The sequence below is a fragment of the Salvelinus namaycush genome, chromosome 13 (assembly GCF_016432855.1).
Source record: "Salvelinus namaycush isolate Seneca chromosome 13, SaNama_1.0, whole genome shotgun sequence".
Taxonomy (NCBI): Eukaryota; Metazoa; Chordata; class Actinopteri; order Salmoniformes; family Salmonidae; genus Salvelinus; species Salvelinus namaycush.
Window position 1 is genome coordinate 21,816,820 of NC_052319.1, and position 18,086 is coordinate 21,834,905.

At 44.7% G+C, this 18,086-nt stretch overlaps 1 protein-coding gene across 1 annotated transcript in view; it reads left to right on the plus strand.

The window, feature by feature from the left end:
• The window catches only part of LOC120058329 (solute carrier family 49 member 4-like), a 67,878-nt gene that overhangs the window by 10,476 nt on the left and 39,316 nt on the right, over window positions 1–18,086 (plus strand). Inside the window, exons 3-4 of the mRNA XM_039006912.1 lie at window positions 12,046–12,329; window positions 16,866–16,995. Coding sequence (XP_038862840.1) covers window positions 12,046–12,329; window positions 16,866–16,995 — 414 coding nt within the window. The remainder of the gene's footprint in view (window positions 1–12,045; window positions 12,330–16,865; window positions 16,996–18,086) is intronic.

The following is an 18,086-nucleotide window of genomic DNA, read 5'->3' on the forward strand; positions in this document are numbered from 1 at the left end:
TGAACGTACTTTGGTGCGAAAAGTGCAAATCAATCACAGAACAACAGCAAAGGGCCTTGTGAAGATGCTGGAGGAAACAGGTACAAAAGTATCTATATCCACAGTAAAACGAGTCCTATATCGACATAACCTGAAAGGACGCTCAGCAAGGAAGAAGCCACTGCTCCAAAACCATCATAAAAAGCCAGACTACGGTTTGCAACTGCACATGGGGACGAAATTTGACTTTTTGGAGAACTTTCCTCTGGTCTGATGAAACAAAAATAGAACTGTTTGGCCACAATGACCATCGTTATGTTTGGAGGAAAAAGGGGGAGGCTTGCAAGACGAAGAACATTACCCCAGACGTGAAGCACGGGGGTGGCAGCATCATGTTGTGGGGGTGCTTTGCTGCAGGAGGGACTGGTGCACTTCACAAAATTGATGGCATCATGGGGGAGGAAAATGATGTGGATATATGGAAGCAACATCTCAAGACATCAGTCAGGAAGTTAAAGCTTGGTCGCAAATGGGTCTTCCAAATGGACAATGACCCCAAGCATTCTTCCAAAGTTGTGGCAAAAAAGCTTAAGGACAACAAAGTCAAGGTATTGGAGTGGCCATCACAAAGCCCTGACCTCAAACCTATAGAAAATGTGTGGGCAGAACTGAAAAAGCTTCTGACATTCTGAAATATCATTCTCTCTATTATTATTCTGACATTTCACATTCTTAAAATAAAGTGGTGATCCTAACTGACCTAAAACAGGGAATTTTTACTAGGATGAAATGTCAGGAATTGTGAAAAACTGAGTTTAAATGTATTTGGCTAAGTTGTATGTAAACTTCTAACTTCAACTGTATCAGGGGTGGGAAATTACGGCCCGAGTCCATTCAAACCGACCCTGGGAGGTTTGAGTAAAACAATCGTTGTGTGTAGAAATTATAATGGACCTATATATATTTTCAAATAACTGCCCCTTTACTGGCCAGTCGAAAAACGATCTGTGCGTTCTCTGTTGAATTTTGAAATCCCGATGTGACCCTCGAGCCAAAATTATTGCCCACCCTTGCTGTATATAGTGATACAGTCAGGTCCAACATTTTTGGCAATGATAAAGATGACATAAAAATACTTTATAAAATTAGTAACTAAGATACTGAGTTATTGTATGCAACAAAAAGGAAAAGGACACACCAATTGCTCAGAAAATACATTTTAGTAATACAAAAAAATCTCAAAAAGATAGGTGTCAATGATTGGCACCCCTGCTTTCAATTCTCTAGCACCACTCCCCTTGTGAGGATAACTGCACTTTTTTAACAGCCTTTTTCAAAAATGTTTCATGAGATTAGAGAACACATTGGGATCTTAGACCTTTCCTCCATACAGAATCTTTACAGAGCCTTTATATCCTTCGGTCTGCACTTAAGGACTGCCCTCTTCAAAGTCCGGAGACTGAGTTGGCCATTGCAAAATGTGGGTTTTGTTGTTTATGAACCGTTTTTTTATGGATTTTGATGTGTGCTTGGGATTATTGTCTTGCTGGAAGATCCACTTGCGGCCAAGTTTCAGGTTCCTGGCAGAGGCAACCAGGTCTTTGGCTAAAATGTCCTAGTACTTGGTAAAGTTCATAATCCCATTGACCTTAACAAGATACAGTACACCTGTGTCAAATATCAGGCAAGTTTACCACTGTTCCAGTGGTTTAAACTTCTTAATTGTTGCCCTAACAGTGGTAAGTGGCATATTTCATTTGTTTTGCTATATATTTGTACCAATTGGAAAGTATTCAGACCTCTTGACTTTTTCCATATTTTGTTACGTTACAGCCTTATTCCAAAATATATTAAATCGTTTTTTCTCCTTATCAATCTACACACAATACCCCATAAGGACAAAGCAAAAACAGGTTTTAGACATTTTTGCAAATGTATTAAAAATAAAACACTGAAATATCACATTTACACAAGTATTCAGACCCTTTACTCAGTACTTTGTTGAGGCACCTTTGGCAGCAATTACAGCCTTGAGTCTTCTTGGGTATGACGCCACAAGCTTGGCACACCTGCATTTGGGGAGTTTCTCCCATTCTTCTCTGCAGATCCTCTCAAGCTCTGTCATGTTGGATGGGGAGTGTCACTGCACAGCTATTTTCAGAGATGTTCGATCGGGTTCAAGTCCGGGCTCTGGCTGGGCCACTCAAGGACATTGAGACTTGTCCCGAAGCTTCTCCTGTGTTGTCTTGGCCGTGTGCTTAGGTTAGTTGTCCTGTTAGGTGAACCTTCACGCCAGTCTGAGGTCCTGAGCTCACTGGAGCATGTTTTCATCAAGGATCTCTCTGTATTTTGCTCTGTTCATCTTTCCCTCGATCCTGACTAGTCTCAGTCCCTGCCGCTGAAAAACATGCCCACAGCATGAATCTGCCCCCACCAAGCTTCAACGTAGGGATTGTGCCAGGTTTCTTCCACACGTGACGCTTGGTATTCAGGCCAAAGAGTTCAATCTTGGTTTCATCAGACCAGAGAATCTTGTTTCTCATGGTCTGAGAGTCCTTTAGGTGCCTTTTGGCCATCTCCAAGCGTGCTGTCATATGCCTTTTACTTAGGAGTGACTTCCGTCTGGCCAGTTTACCATAAAGGCCTGATTGGTGGAGTGCTGCAGAGATGGTTGTCCTTCTGGAAGGTTCTCCCATCTTCACAGAGGAACTCTGGAGCTCTGTCAGAGTGACCATCATGTTCTTGGTCACATCCCTGACCAAAGCCCTTCTCTCCCGATTGCTGAGTTTGGCCGGGTGGCCAGCTCTAGGAAGAGTCTTGGTGGTTCCAAACTTCTTCCATTTAAGAATGATGTTTTTGGAGACCTTCCCCAGATCTGTGTCTCGACACAATCTTGTCTCGGAGCTCTACGGACAATTCCTTCGACCTCCTGGCTTGGTTTTTGCTCTGACATGCACTGTCAACTGTGACAGGTATGTGCCTTTCCAAATCATGTCCAATCAATTGAATTTACCACAGTTTGACTCCAATAAAGTTGTAGAAACATCTCAAGGATGATCAATGGAAACAGGATGCACCTAAGCTCAATTTAGAGTCTCATTGCAAGGGGTCTGAATACTTATTTAAATAAGGTTTTTATGTTTTTTATTTGTAATAAATTTGCAATAGATTTGAAAAACCTGTTTTTGCTTTGGCATTATGGGGTATTGTGTGTAGATTTAGGATTTTTTATTTATTTAATCCATTTTAGAATAAGGCTGACAAGTAACAATATGTAACAACGTGGAAAAAGGCGAGGTTTGAATACTTTCCCGAATGCACTGTACTCTGGCATAAGTTTCGATACAAGATCATGCCCCATAATGTTGTGAGATTATTTCTCTAGAAAACTCAGATCAAAAGTAGGCTATACTGTCAGGACCCGGTGTGAGAAACAGTCACTAATAGTCGGCAGAACCCAGAAGACGAGGCAGACACAGCAGTACTAGAGATGGTGGTTTAATAAAAGAAAAAGATCTTCAGGCAAAGAATCTAAATCCACAACGACAAAAATAAAGCCAAGAGGAAAAAATGGATATCCTCCAAAATACAAAGAAAATCCACAAAGTGGTAAGAACAGCAGGGAAAAAACAAACCTCAAAAGACTAATCAAAAATAAACAAGAACAAAACCAGGGAACCTCTGGAAAATCCAACAAGAGAAATATATGTTCACAACAAGGCTGGGGCTGGGTGCTAACATACAAACACTGAGCAAAGAACTGAGGAACACACAGGGTTTAAATACCAACAAGGAAACGACACACAGGTGCAAACAATAATTAGAGCAAGGAAAAAACAAAAGGTTCAAAAAAGGTGCAATGGGGACATCTAGTGACCAAAACCTGAACAATCCTGGCCAAATCCTGACAGAATCCCCCTCCTAGGAACGGCTCCTGACGTTCCTACCAGCCTTCTCAGGGTGGAGGGCCCTGAACTGACGAATGAGGTCAGGGTCCAGTATGTCCTTGGCAGGAACCCAGGAGCGCTCCTCGGGACCGTAGCCTTCCCAGTCCACCAGATACTGCCAGGACCGCTGCACCCGGCGGGAATCCAGTATCCGATGGACGGTATAAGCCACAGGTGTCAAACTCATTCCACGGGGGGCCGAGTGTCTGCGGGTTTTCGCTCCTCCCTTGTACTTGATTGATGAATTAACATCACTAATTAGTTAGGAACTCCCCACACCTGGTTGTCTAGGGCTTTATTGAAAGGAAAAACCAAAAACCTGCAGACACTAGGCCCTCCGTGGAATGAGTTTGACACCCCTGGTATAAGCAGTCTGGCCTCCGATGACACGGGGCGGAGGGGGAGGTCTGCCTGCCGGAATAAGGGGAGAAAAAAACAGGTTTTAACAAAGAAATGTGAAACGTGGGATTAATCTTAAGGGATCTGGGTAAGTGCAGGCGAAAAGTAACGGGATTCACTCTCCTGGCAACCTTAAAGGGACCGATGAATCTCTGGGACAGCTTGCGAGACTCCACCCGTAGTGGTAAGTTCTTAGTTGAGAGCCAAACTCTCTGGCCGGGGTACAGGGTAGGCCCGGGACGGCGACGTCTGTTGGCTTGTCGTTGGTACTGCTGTGAGGAACGCAGAAGATTAAGACGGGCCTTCTTCCACGTAAGCCGACAGCGTCTGATGAACCTCGAGGCTGAAGGCACTCTGACTTCTGCCTCCTGGTCCGGGAACAATAGAGGAGCATAGCCAAACTGACACTCGTGCGGGGATATACCAGTGGAGGAGGAGCACAAGGTGTTGTGCGCGTACTCGGCCCAAACAATGAAGGATGACCATGTGGACGGGTTGTTGGAAACCATACATCTGAGGGTGGTTTCCAGCTCTTGATTCATCCTCTCAGTTTGGCCGTTGGACTCCGGATGGTACCCTGAAGATAGACTGGCCGTGGCCCCTATGAGTTGGCAGAAGGCCTTCCAAAACCTTGAGGCGAACTGGGGACCTCTGTCGGAAACCATATCTTGCGGAATGCCAAAGACTAGGAACACATGGTTAATCACCAACTCAGCCGTTTCCTTGGCAGAAGGTAATTTGGTCAAGGGAACAAACCTGGCCGCCTTAGAAAACCTGTCGATGATGACTAGGATAGTAGTATTACCATGGGACGGAGGAAGGCCAGTAATAAAGTCCAACGAGATATGGGACCAGGGTCGGTGGGGAATAGATAAAGGGTGAAGGAGTCCTTGAGGGTGGAGGTGAGAAGATTTGCCCTGGCAGCACACGGGACAGGCCTTGACGAAAGTGGCAACGTCTTCTTTTATGGTGGGCCACCAGAACTTACGCTGGATGAACTCCAAGGTGCGACCTACGCCCGGGTGACAGGTGAGGCGAGAGGAGTGCCCCCACAGAAGGACTTGGGATCTTGCTGCCTTGGGAACAAACAACCGATTGGCAGGACCTCCTTTAGGACCCGGTTCGATGGCTTGAGCTTGTCTCACGGTATCCTCAACTTGCCACGAGATTGGAGCCACGATCTTAGCGGCAGGAAGAACAGTCATGTCAGTATCTTCTCGAATGGCAGGAGAGTAGACTCGTGACAAGGCGTCCGGTTTGAGATTCTTCGACCCGGGTCTATAGGTGAGGATAAACTGGAATCGGCTGAAGAAAAGAGACCATCGAGCTTGTCTGGAGTTCAACCGCTTCGCCTGCTGGATATACTCCAGATTTTTGTGGTCCGTAAGCACTTGAAACGGTTGAGAAGCCCCCTCGAGCCAGTGTCTCCATTCCTTCAATGCCATCTTAACCGCTAGGAGTTCACGATCCCCCACATCGTAATTCCTCTCGGCCGGGGTAAGCCGGTGAGAGAAGAAGGCGCAAGGATGAAGCCTCTTGTCTTCACCCCTCTGAGACAGGACAGCTCCAACACCAACCTCTGATGCGTCTACCTCCACCACAAAAGGTTCATCCGCCGTCGGTAGTGTCAGGATGGGAGCAGAGAGGATGCGCTGCTTGAGTCCTTGGAAGGCCGTCTCAGCTTCTCTTCCCCACAGAAACCTTGTGTTGCCACCCTTGGTTAAAGCTGAGAGAGGGGCTGCCACCAAGCTGAAGTTCTCGATGAACTTGTGGTAAAAGTTAGTGAAGCCCAGGAAACGCTGAACTTCCTTAACGGACTTGGGGGTGGGCCAATCCGCTACCGCCCCTACCTTCCTGGGGTCCATCTGGACTCGACCGGGTTCCACTACAAATCCCAGGAATTGTACTCGAGAGGAATGGAATTCACACTTTTCCGGCTTAACGTACAAATGGCTGTCTAGGAGGCGTTTGAGCACTTGTCTGACATGCTTAGTGTGTTCTTGAAGGGAGCTCGAAAAGATGAGGATGTCATCCAAGTAAACAAACACGAAAATGTTAAGCATATCCCTAAGCACATCGTTTATGAGCGCTTGGAACACAGCCGGGGCGTTGGTCAGGCCGAAGGGCATCACCAAGTATTCGTAGTGACCAGTAGGCGTGTTGAAAGCGGTCTTCCACTCGTCACCGGGTTTGATCCGCACAAGATGGTATGCGTTCCGCAGGTCAAGCTTAGTGAAGACCACTGCTTCCTGGAGCAGCTCAAAGGCTGTGGCCATAAGGGGTAGCGGGTAGCGGTTACGGACGGTTATGGCATTGAGTCCCTGGTAGTCGATGCAAGGACGTAATCCACCGTCTTTTTTGGCCACAAAGAAAAACCCTGTTCCCGCCGGCGAGGTGGATGGACGCATGAGGCCTGCTGCCAGAGGAGCAGGAGGCCTAGGCAAGGTTATCTGGATTACTTTAGGTATAAAGGTACTTTTATTATCCTACCTGCTCTATTGTTAATCTGCCACGTATTTCTTATTAGGCTCCACAATGAGTTCGATTCAGGTGATACATGAAGGGTATTTCAATTGAGGAAGGAAATTGTATTCCCTTAATGAGGTGTATAGCACTTTCACCAACTGAATTTATGATGTTAGGTTTGTTAATTTTGCTCCCAAAGGTTAGGTAAAAACTCATTGTATTTTAACTGCACATTTTCTCGGAGTCTGATTGGGTCTGTAAAATGAGACCATTTAGTTAAGTTTATTGCAATATTTATACAGACTAAAATGTCTAAAATAAATTGGAAAGATTGGCTCTGGTTTTAGGAGAGATGCTTAGGAAATGAGACTCATGAATGATTCCTTCATTGTAGAAAATTATATTCCTCTAATTAAAGGTGTTTGAAGAAAGTATAAACTTTTATACTGTGTTTGCCCCAGGCTTTGTAAAGTCTGGTCCCAAATCTGTTTATGGTGCAACACAGATCTGGGACCAGGCTAAGGCTATGTGCCTTGACTGCATTTAACTGACAACAACCTCTTCATGCCCCACAAGTCTTCATTCTCCCTGTCAGAGGGCAGCTGAGTATGGAACAACAGAATAGGTGTGTGTGTGTGTGTGTACGTACTAGACTAGAGACCTGCATAAAGCTGACTTGACAGTACATGTCCTTGGCCTAGGGTCATCCATAAGCATGACATAATATATATATGGTGTTGGTGTGGACGTTTTTACAGTGACTATGCCTACATGGCTGAAGAGGGCATATGCTGTTGTACTTTGTCATGTGAGAAATACAGGGTCACACTGAGGCATATGCCGTCAAACAAGAGAGGCGGTTCTCGTGGAGGAGCGTTACATTGCAGGCAGTAAGGATGCCGACACAACCGCACTCCGCAGACGAAGTACTCTGGAGTGCTGTTGTGATTATAAGATCTCCGCATCCAACTGAGAACCAGAAAGTGTTGCTATCGAGGTGATAAAGTGCCAATACGTAAAGGTTTAACACCCATCTATGTAAAGCACTATCCCTGAAAAGGTGTCTCTCCTCTCACAGTTCCTGGGATTACATTATACATCTAGCCTATACGGGACAAACAATTGAAGACATGCTTACCATGCTTACCAAGCCTAACTCCTGTACTAATTCCTGTCAACCTATGTTTATAGTTGTAGTATTTAAGAGTATGTAACAGTTGTAATGCCAGTAAGGGGGGATTTTATGATCAACTTTGTGTCTTTTATGAAAATGCGTTCGTGATGTCAAAATGTACTCCTAGAGGGAAGGTAGATCCTTATGCCATGCGAGTGGAATACCTCCCTCATACCATGGCAACCATACTGTTCTGTGAGTTGTGTGGTTCCTGAGCAAGCAGCTTCTGTGCGTTGAAACCATAAAGATTTATGAAGTTTCTCAGAGGGCTTAAAATTGTTCTGACCTTTGGAGATCAGAACAGATAACCTGAGGTAACCTCTGACACTTTCACTCAGGTGTATATGATTCCTTAATATTTCCACTGAACCGTAAAGCCTTATTGAGCTGTGTATCTAACAGCCTATGATCCATTCAGAAACAGTTCCCCAGGTCACCAGCAGGTGTCACTCATTGCATTGTGTTTGCTGCTGCTGCACACAGGTCTATGGCTGCACAGTTCGAGTTCTGAGACATGGGGTTTGTGTTATTTTTACCCATGCTGCTGCCATGTACTTGTCTCACACACACACAAATATTCCATTTACATCTCTCTTGAAATGTCAAGAGTGTGGGTGCTGCTGAGGCTACGATGGTGATTTAGATACGACCAATGGTAAGAAGTTCTGCTGATCTGTTGAGAGGTCAGTGGGAATAAGAGGAGATGAATGGGGAGAGGAGAAGACAGGGTAGAAGAGAAGAGGGGAGAGGTCAGGAAAGTAAAGGAAAGAGGAGCAGATTGGAGAGGAAAGGAGGAGGAGGAGGAGAGGAGCTAAGAGAAGCAGAGAGGAAGGGAGCTGAGAGGAGGAGAGGAAGGAAGCTGAGAGGAGGAGAGGAAGGGAGCTGAGAGGAGGAGAGGAAGGAAGCTGAGAGGAGGAGAGGAAGGAAGCTGAGAGGAGGAGAGGAAGGAAGCTGAGAGGAGGACAGGAAGGAAGCTGAGAGGAGGAGAGGAAGGGAGCTGAGAGGAGGAGAGGAAGGAAGCTGAGAGGAGGACAGGAGAAGAGAGGAAGGAAGCTGAGAGGAGAGGAGAAGAAGAGGAAGGAAGCTGAGAGGAGGACAGGAGCTGAGAAGAGAAGAGAGGAGAAGAAGAGGAAGGAAGCTGAGAGGAGGACAGGAGCTGAGAGGAGAGAGGAGAAGAGGTGAAGATAGAAAAGGAGAGGAAGGAAGCTGAGAGGAGGACAGGAGCTGAGAGGAGAGAGGAGAAGAGGTGAAGATAGAAAAGGAGAGGAAGGAAGCTGAGAGGAGGACAGGAGCTGAGAGGAGGAGAAGAAGAGGAAGGAAGCTGAGAGGAGAAGAAGAGGTGAAGATAGAAAAGGAGAAGAAGGAAGCTGAGATGAGGACAGGAGCTGAGAGGAGAAGAAGAGGTGAAGATAGAAAAGGAGAGAATCTGAAAGGAGCTGAGTGAGTTCAAGTGCATTGCAGCCAGCGATCAAACAGAGTCTTTGATTTTCACCCCCTCCCAAAGATTGATTTAGAAACAGGATGGCTCCCCTGACAGCACGCACTAGATCATATTTTTAAAGAGGGAGAACAATCGTTTCATGTTCGATGGGCATATTTTTTCACCATATGCTCTGGAGGGTAAACTTTGTTCAGTTTGGAGCTCATTTATGAGAATCAAAGGGAGTGGGTTGTGAGATTGAAACACCTTCCTGTTGTCAGAGCTGCTCTCTGGTGTAGTTCAAGTAAGGAAACGTACCTGAAGGCGATCTTTGTGTGAGTCAGAATATCTGAAAAGAGGCCAGGGCAGGGGAGGAGGATAAAAGACAAGAGACCATTACAATGGTCACTAATTTGACAGAGGTCAGAGCACCAATATGATAACTCTTGAATTAAAGCAGGCAATGCTCAAATGTATACAAATACAGAGAAAACTGATGCAAAGGTTCTTTCTCAGAAATATCTTCATGTCTCGTTGATTGGCTACACACACACACACACACACACACACACACACACACACACACACACACACACACACACACACACGATGTGTTGTGTCCCTGTACCAACTGCAAACTTTGCCACTGTGCCAATGATACTGCCATGGCCTCTCTGATTGTGCCACCCGCTGACACATTAGATTGGATCAGGTATCTGGAAGTGGCAGTTGTATCATTTCTGTCGCACTGTGCCAGGTTAGAGACACGAGCATATCGTATATCTAACTGACTGACTTGCACACTGGGCTGGCTTGGTCTCAGAGCAATGAGATTTTCTCTGAAAGGGTTCATCAATATACATTAAGTGAATCATCTCTCGCAGAACGACTGCCCTCCCTCCGTCCTCCCCTCTTCCACTCCTTCCTCTCCTTCTTCCACTCTTCCACGCCCAGGGTTGGAGAGTTACTGATTACATGTAATCAGTTACATGTGATCTGATTACAACAAAAAACTAACTTCAATCAGTTATGTTACCAGCAAAAATATTGTAATCAGATTACAGATACTATTGGAAAAACTAGATTACTTTTTGGATTCCGAAAAGATGTTTGTGAAAAAAAATACATTATGACACCTTTCTGTTTTCTCAATGACATTCAATTCAGCATTGAAAAAAGGTGCCAGTTTTATGTGTTTGATGGATCCTTTTTATCTTCTAATGCCTCTTAAAGGGAAAGTAATCCAAAAGATTTAGAATTATCAGCAGGTCAGTTTCAGGATGTGTTGTCATCAAGTGTACAAGATGGAAGATAGATTTGTGGACAAGCGGGAACATAAATCATTTAATTATTTTGATCATTCTGTTTGACTTGAATGGAATGAATGATCACAGCGTGAGAGGGAGAGAGACTGGGGACGGGTGCGAGATGGAGGGAGAGAGACTGGGGGGAAGGAAGAGAGAGCTGGAGAAGGAGTGTGGAAAGTGAGGGGAGGGAGAGAGACAGGAGGAAGGTGAAAGGGATCGAGGGAAAGCAGTGGGAGAGAGAGAGAGAGACATGAGAGAAGTGAGGGAGAGTGTTGTAGGAGATGGAGGGAGGGGGGAGTTAACCGTCGTTTGAGAAGATCTCAGGAGGAGATATGGGATAGCTACACTTCCATCGATCTGTCTTGCCAGCGTTGACAGCTCTTTGTCTTCTGCTATGAGCTTATCTGGTTTGAACTCAAGGCAGACAGCAGTGTTCGACTGGTTTACGGGTGCCAGAACTGTAGCAGAATGTCTGTCAATATTAGTGCTGTGTTCTTTTCCTCGAGATAAGACTCCGCAAAGAAGATGCACAGGTTCTTAATAGTTATTTTTAGTCTCACCTTTGTTGCCTGCCTTGTAATCTTTTAGAAGAGTTATTGTACATTTACCAAGCTGATGTGAATAAAAGAAGCTTCTATCTGGAAAGATAACCATTTTATCTTAAATCATACCCACATTAATGCTAATAATGAAAATCGTTAAAGGATTGGGGGGGGGGGGGGGGGGGGTTGTTGTTGTTGTCAAAAGCAATTTGGCCAGAAAAAGGGAAGTTATTTGAAAATAATAGGTCCATTGTAAATCCGACATACTTTCTATCTAGTTTTAGACGTTCAAGAGTGGCCTGGAGTGTTTTTTTTAACCCAAATAATATATATTTAAAAAAAGAAATTACGTCAAACCTCCCTCGGTTCTGATTGAATGGGTTCAGATCCGTAGTTTGTCCACCCCTGTTTAGATGATGTTTTCTATTGCCACTCAGACACACTGGTTTGGGCAGGGCTGGCATGGCACAGGGGACGACTCAAATCTCAAACTGCACCAGCAGGACTCAGACTTCATGAGAGAATCCTGACTCCGACAGGAGTAAATAGAAAGAAGAAGAAATATGGTCATAAATAACCATACCCATAGAGATATATTTAAAATATTTTTTGAATTATATTTATTCATTTTTTAAACTCCTTTTCCCTATAGGTTAACACTGGAATGAAAATTACAGGTTGTTTCTCACATAGAAACATGCTGAGGGAAATTGATTCTTTCTAGTTAATGGCATCTCTCTGGTTACACTGTCTGGCTACATTGCATCTGTTGTCTATATGCATAATGTGATATTAATGTTTCTCTCTGCAGGTTAATACACGCCGGTCAGCTGCTGAATGGTTTGGCTGGTCCAACCATAATGAGTGCCGGCCCCCTCCTCTCCACCACATGGTTCGCTCCGGACCAGCGAGCCACAGCCACCGCTGTCGCCTCATTGGTGAGCTACCTGGGGGCGGCGTGCTCCTTCATTGTCGGCCCACTGCTTGTGCCCGCCCCCAACGACACCACGCGTGCCATGGTGAACCGAGCCGTCGTCTCAACAGACACCCAGATGAACCACATACGAGACAGAATCCAACTGGTTTTGTATGCAGGTACTGATGTTATAATATCTTATGTAGCTGTAATGTATGCATTCATAAAGCTTTTATAAGGAGGCATACTGTGAAGTGTTATTCAGATACATAAGAGACAAGATCCAAATGGTTATGTATGCAGGCAGGTACTGAGAAAAAGAAATGCTGTCTCTACCTCACTTTGAAACACTGGCGCATACTGAAGATCAGAAGATATTCAGCAACTCTATAGCACAATTGTCCTACCAAGAGTAGCTGAATATCTTCTCATGTTATGTATGCAGGTAGGTACTGACAGCACCACAGCCTCTCAGTCATTCATCATTACCCAACAGGAATCAATAGCAGATCATCTCTGGATCATGTCTGCCCTGTCTAGTCCAGGGAGAGAAATACGATCAGCTGAAAGTGATGCGACTGTCTGTCTCATCACGCAAATATCAGACTCAAACATCTCAAAAATATAACATTCAGAACAGAACTGGCTGCCATAAAGAGATGGAGGCTTAGCCTGTTCTGCTTAACTGATTCAGAAAATTAAAGCATTTAAAGAAAGTAAAAAACATCATCCCCAACAATAGTAGATTGAGGCTTTGTGTTAACTATTAGTATTACATTTCAAAGGACAAAACTGACACATTTCCTGAACTGAGAGCTTTAGAGGTCAGAAAGCATTTAGATGGAATTAAATTCATTGACGTTTTCCTCCTGCTCCTCTGAGGAGAATAAATTATACACTTCCACAGTCACACCTGCACTACAGAAAAGCAGCAATCAACAGTGGTGCCAAGTGTTTTGGTTAGAAAAATCAATGTGAGCTGGCATGGACCCTGTCCTGTGTCAGCCAGAGAGTAAAAATGCAGCTGCTGTCCAATCAAACTGCACATTATGATAGGAAAAAGCATGATTTATGATTCTGGTGGTACTTTTTGGGAAATGGACAGACTACAAATGCTGTGGCCTATCAAAGAGAAATGGGTCCTGTTTGGTTGCCCATGCCAGGCCAGGCCAAGCCCAGTGAAAGGGGTTGGGGGATTTAGGAGCTTGTCTGGAAGGCAGGGCTGTTAGGGCGTGCTGACAGAGAGAGTATCAGAGACCTCTACAGTCTCTGTGCCAGCTGAGTGATGTAGTCCCAGGCCCAGCTCTCTGATAAACCGCTTGTCTCTTAATTGACTAATCTGGGCATCTGCAATAGAGCAGGCCTGGAACTCTACAGTGCCTTCAGGAAGTGTTCATACCCCTTGATTTATTCCACATTTTGTTCTTACAGCCTGAATTCAAAATTGATTAAATATATTCCCCCCCCCCCCCCCCACCTTTCTACACACAATATCCCATAATGACAAAGTGAAAACATGTTTTTAGAAATGTTTGCAAATTTATTGAAAATGAAATACAGAAATATTTCATTTACATAAGGATTCACGCCCCTGAGTCAATACTTTTTAGAAGTACCTTCAGCAGCGATTACAGCTGTGAGTCTTTCTGGGTAAGTCTGTAAGAGCTTGCCACACCTGGATTGTGCAACATTTGCCCATTTATTATTTTCAAAATTCTTCAAGCTCTGTCAAATTGGTGGTTGATCATTGCTAGACAACCATTTTCAGGTATTACCATAGATTTTTAAGTAAATTGAAGTCAAATCTGTAACTCCGGCCACATTCACTGTCTTCTTGGTGCAACTCCAGTGTAGATTTGGCCTTGTCTCTTAGGTTATTATCCTGCTGAAAGGTCAGTTTGTCTCCCAGTCGTGGAAAGCAGACTGAACCAGGTTTTCCACTAGGAATTTGCCTGTTCTTAGCTCCATTCCGTTTCTTTTTTTATACTGAAAACTCCCTAGTCCTTAATGATTACAAGCATACACATGACATGATGCAGCCACCACTATGCTTGAAAATATGGAGAGTGGTACTCGGTAATATATTGTGTTAGATTTGCCACATGCATAACACACAGTTTTACTTTAGTGCCTTATTGCAACAGGATACAGGTTTTGGAATATTTTTCTTCTGTACAGGCTTCCTTCTTTTCTCTCTGTCATTTAGGTTAGTATTGTGGAGTAACTACAATGTTGTTGATCCATCCTCAGTTTTCTCCTATCACAGACATTAAACTTTGTAACTGTTTTAAAGTCACCATTGGCCTCATGGTGAAATCGCTGAGCAGTTTCCTTCCTTTCCAGAAACTGAATTAGGAAGGACTCCTGTATCTTTGTAGTGACTGGGTGTATTGATACGCCATCCAAAGTGTAATTAATATCTTCACCATGCTCAAAGGGATATTCATTATCTGCTTTATTTTTATTTTTTAGCTATCTACCAATAGGTGCCCTTCTTTGCAAGGCATTGGAAAACCTCCCTGGTCTTTGTGGTTGAATCTGTGTTTGAAATTCACTGCTCGACTGAGGGACCTTACAGATAATTGTATGTGTGGGGTACAGAGATGAGGTAGTCATTCAAAAATCATTGTTAAACACTATTATGGCACACAGTGAGTCCATGCAACTTATTCAAATCAAATTGTATTTGTGACCTGCGCCGAATACAACAGGTGTAGACTTTACAGTGAAATGCTTACTTACAAGCCCTTAACCAACAATGCAGTTTTAAGAAAATTCCCCACCCCAAAAAGTAAGAGATGATAAAAATAACAAATAGCCTGGGTAGCCATTTGATTAGATGTTCAGGAGTCTTATGGCTTGGGGCTAGAAGCTGTTTAGAAGCCTCTTGGACCTAGACTTGGCGCTCCGGTACCGCTTGCCGTGAGGTAGCAGAGAGAACAGTCTATAACTAGGGTGGCTGGAGACTTTGACAATTTTTAGGGCCTTCCTCTGACACCGCCTGGTATGGAGATCCTGGGTGGCAGGAAGCTTGGCCCTGGTGATGTACTGGGCCGTATGCACTACCCTCTGTAGTGCCTTGCGGTCGGAGGCCGAGCAGTTGCCATACCAGGCAGTGATGCAACCCGTCAGGATGCTCTCGATGGTGCAGCTGTAAAACCTTTTGAGGATCTAAGGACCCATGCCAAATCTTTTCAGTCTCCTGAGCGGGAATAGGTTTTGTCGTGCCCTCTTCACGACTGTCTTGGTGTGCTTGGACCATGTTAGTGATGTGGACGCCAAGCTCTCAACCACTTGAAGCTCTCAACCTGCTCCACTACAGCCCCGTCGATGAGAATGGGGGCGTGCTCGGTCCTCCTTTTCCTGTAGTCCACATTCATCTCCTTTGTCTTGATCACGTTGAGGGAGAGGTTGTTGTCCTTGTACCACACAGTCAGGTCTCTGACCTCCTCCCTATAGGCTGTCTCATCGTTGTCGGTGATCAGGCCTACCAGTGTTGTGTCATCAGCAAACTTAATGATGGTGTTGGAGTCATGCAGTCATGAGTGAACAGGGAGTACAGGAGGGGACTGAGCACGTACCCCTGAGGGGCCCCCGTGTTGAAGATCAGAGTGGCGGTTGTGTTGTTACCTACCCTTACCACCTGGGGGTGGCCCGTCAGGAAGTCCAGGATCCAGTTGCAGAGGGAGGTGTTTAGTCCCAGGGTCCTTAGCTTAGTGATGAGCTTTGATGGCACTATGGTGTTGAATGCTGAGCTGTCAATGAATAGCATTCTCATGTAGGTGTTTCTTTTGTCCAGGTGGGAAAGGGCAGTATGGAGTGCAATAGAGCTAGCATCATCTGTAGATATTTTGGGTCGGTATGCAAATTGGAGTGTGTTAGGGTTTCTGGCATAATTGTGTTGAAGTTAGCTTTTCATGGCTACAGACCTGAGTGCTACGGGTCGGTAGTCATTTAGGCAGGTTACCTTAGTGTTCTTGGGCACAGGGACTATGATGGTCTGCTTGAAACATGTTGGTATTACAGACTCAGACAGGAAGAGGTTGAAAATGTCAGTGAAGACACTTTCCAGTTGTTCAGCGCATGCTCGCAGTACACGTCCTGGTAATACGTCTGGCCCTGCGGCCTTGTGAATGTTGACCTGTTTAAAGGTCTTACTCACATCGGCTGCGAAGATCGTGATCACACAGTCGTCTGGAACAGCTGATGCTCTTATGCATGTTTCAGTGTTACTTGCCTCGAAGCGAGCCATATTATGTGACATGTTAAGCACATTTCTACTCCTGAACTTATTTAGGCTTGCCATAACAAAGGGGCTGAATTCTTATTGATTCAAGACATTTCCGCTTTTCATTTCTTTTAACATTTCTAAAAATATAATTCTACTTTGACTTTATTGGGTATTGTGTGTAGACCAGTAACAAAACATCTCAATTTAATACAGCCTGAATTTAAAATGGAACACAATAAAATGTGTAAAAAGTTAAGAGGTGTGAATAGTTTCTGAAGGCACCGTATGTCCTCAGGTTCTGTGCTCTGCCAGTCCTACACAGTTCTATCTGAAAGTAGGGTGGAATCAGAGACATGCGATTCTGGGTTGAATGGTTTTGTTAGTGACACATTGACTGAGTTCAGGTAGGTAGTAAACCAATAATAACCCTTCTATTTGACTGATCTGTCTTTTCCTGTGTCTCTGTGTCCCTCCTGACATAAAGAGTTTGGTGTGGTGGCGATGCTGTTTGCTGCGGTGCTGCTCTACTTCCCCTCCCGACCCCCCATGCCTCCCAGTGTGGCTGCTGCCAGCCAGAGACTCAGCTACAGGAGCAGCATCTGCAGACTACTCAGGTATGTACTGTCGGGTCCTTTGCCATCATCACACACTTTAAGTGGTCATTTTTTTTATTAGACCTTAAAATGATTAAAATGATTCATCACGACAGTCACAAAAGGGCCTAGGGTGTCCTCGGTCGCCTCTCAACATGCTTTGTCCTGTTTTAACTTTGAGATGAGGAAGGAATGAATGGGTCTGTTTGATTAGTGGGTATGGAGAAACTAAATGAAGGGGTCTTGTTGCTCTGCCACGCGCCATCTGTCTGGCCTGCTAGTTAATGTGCATCAAAGACATCCTCTCTCCCCCTAGATTAATTACACAGTCTTAAGATGGCACTGGCATTCCCCTGGCCCTGCTTAATACATAGATCATCATCATCCTTTTCTCCTCATCCACACATAGCCAGGGTTCTCTGGAGTCCATGGTCATGTAACATGCTCACATAGCCAGGGTTCTCTGTGTTAAGTTCATGTTTTAAGTATCCCTATATTTCTGTTATTACGGGGCTATCACTCAGTCAAGAGTGCGCATGCGCAGGAAGTCTAGTGGTTGATGGACCTAGCCTCGAGTGTAATGGCTACCTTGTAGTGTGTTCATATAGTATAGTAAACTTTGTTAAACTGGAACCTTGTCGTTGTGTCATTTCGAGTTAACATTGGTAGCAGAGGATGGTTTCTAACTACAATGTGCCACCTCGCTTCGACGAGAAGAGGTCGTACGAAAGTTGGAAAAAAGAATCTGGACACGCGTTACTAATCTGGACGCGAAAAAGCAAGCACTTGTGGTGGTATTATCGCTTGAGGGAAGAGCGAGAGATACAGCACTGGAAATATCCGTTGAGGATTTGAACAAGGATGACGGTATGGGAACTTTGATCACAGCACTGGATTCTGTATTTCTTAAAGAAGAGAAAGACCGTGCCTACGAGGCATATTCAAACTTTGACAGTGTTACGAGAGATATTTCGGTTGCAATGGCAGACTACATCATTGATTTCGAACAGAGGTACAATAGGATGCGCAAGTACGACATGGTTCTCCCAGATGCAGTGTTAGCTTTCAAGTTGCTAGATACTGCCTGTCTAGATGGTAGGGACATGGTTCTC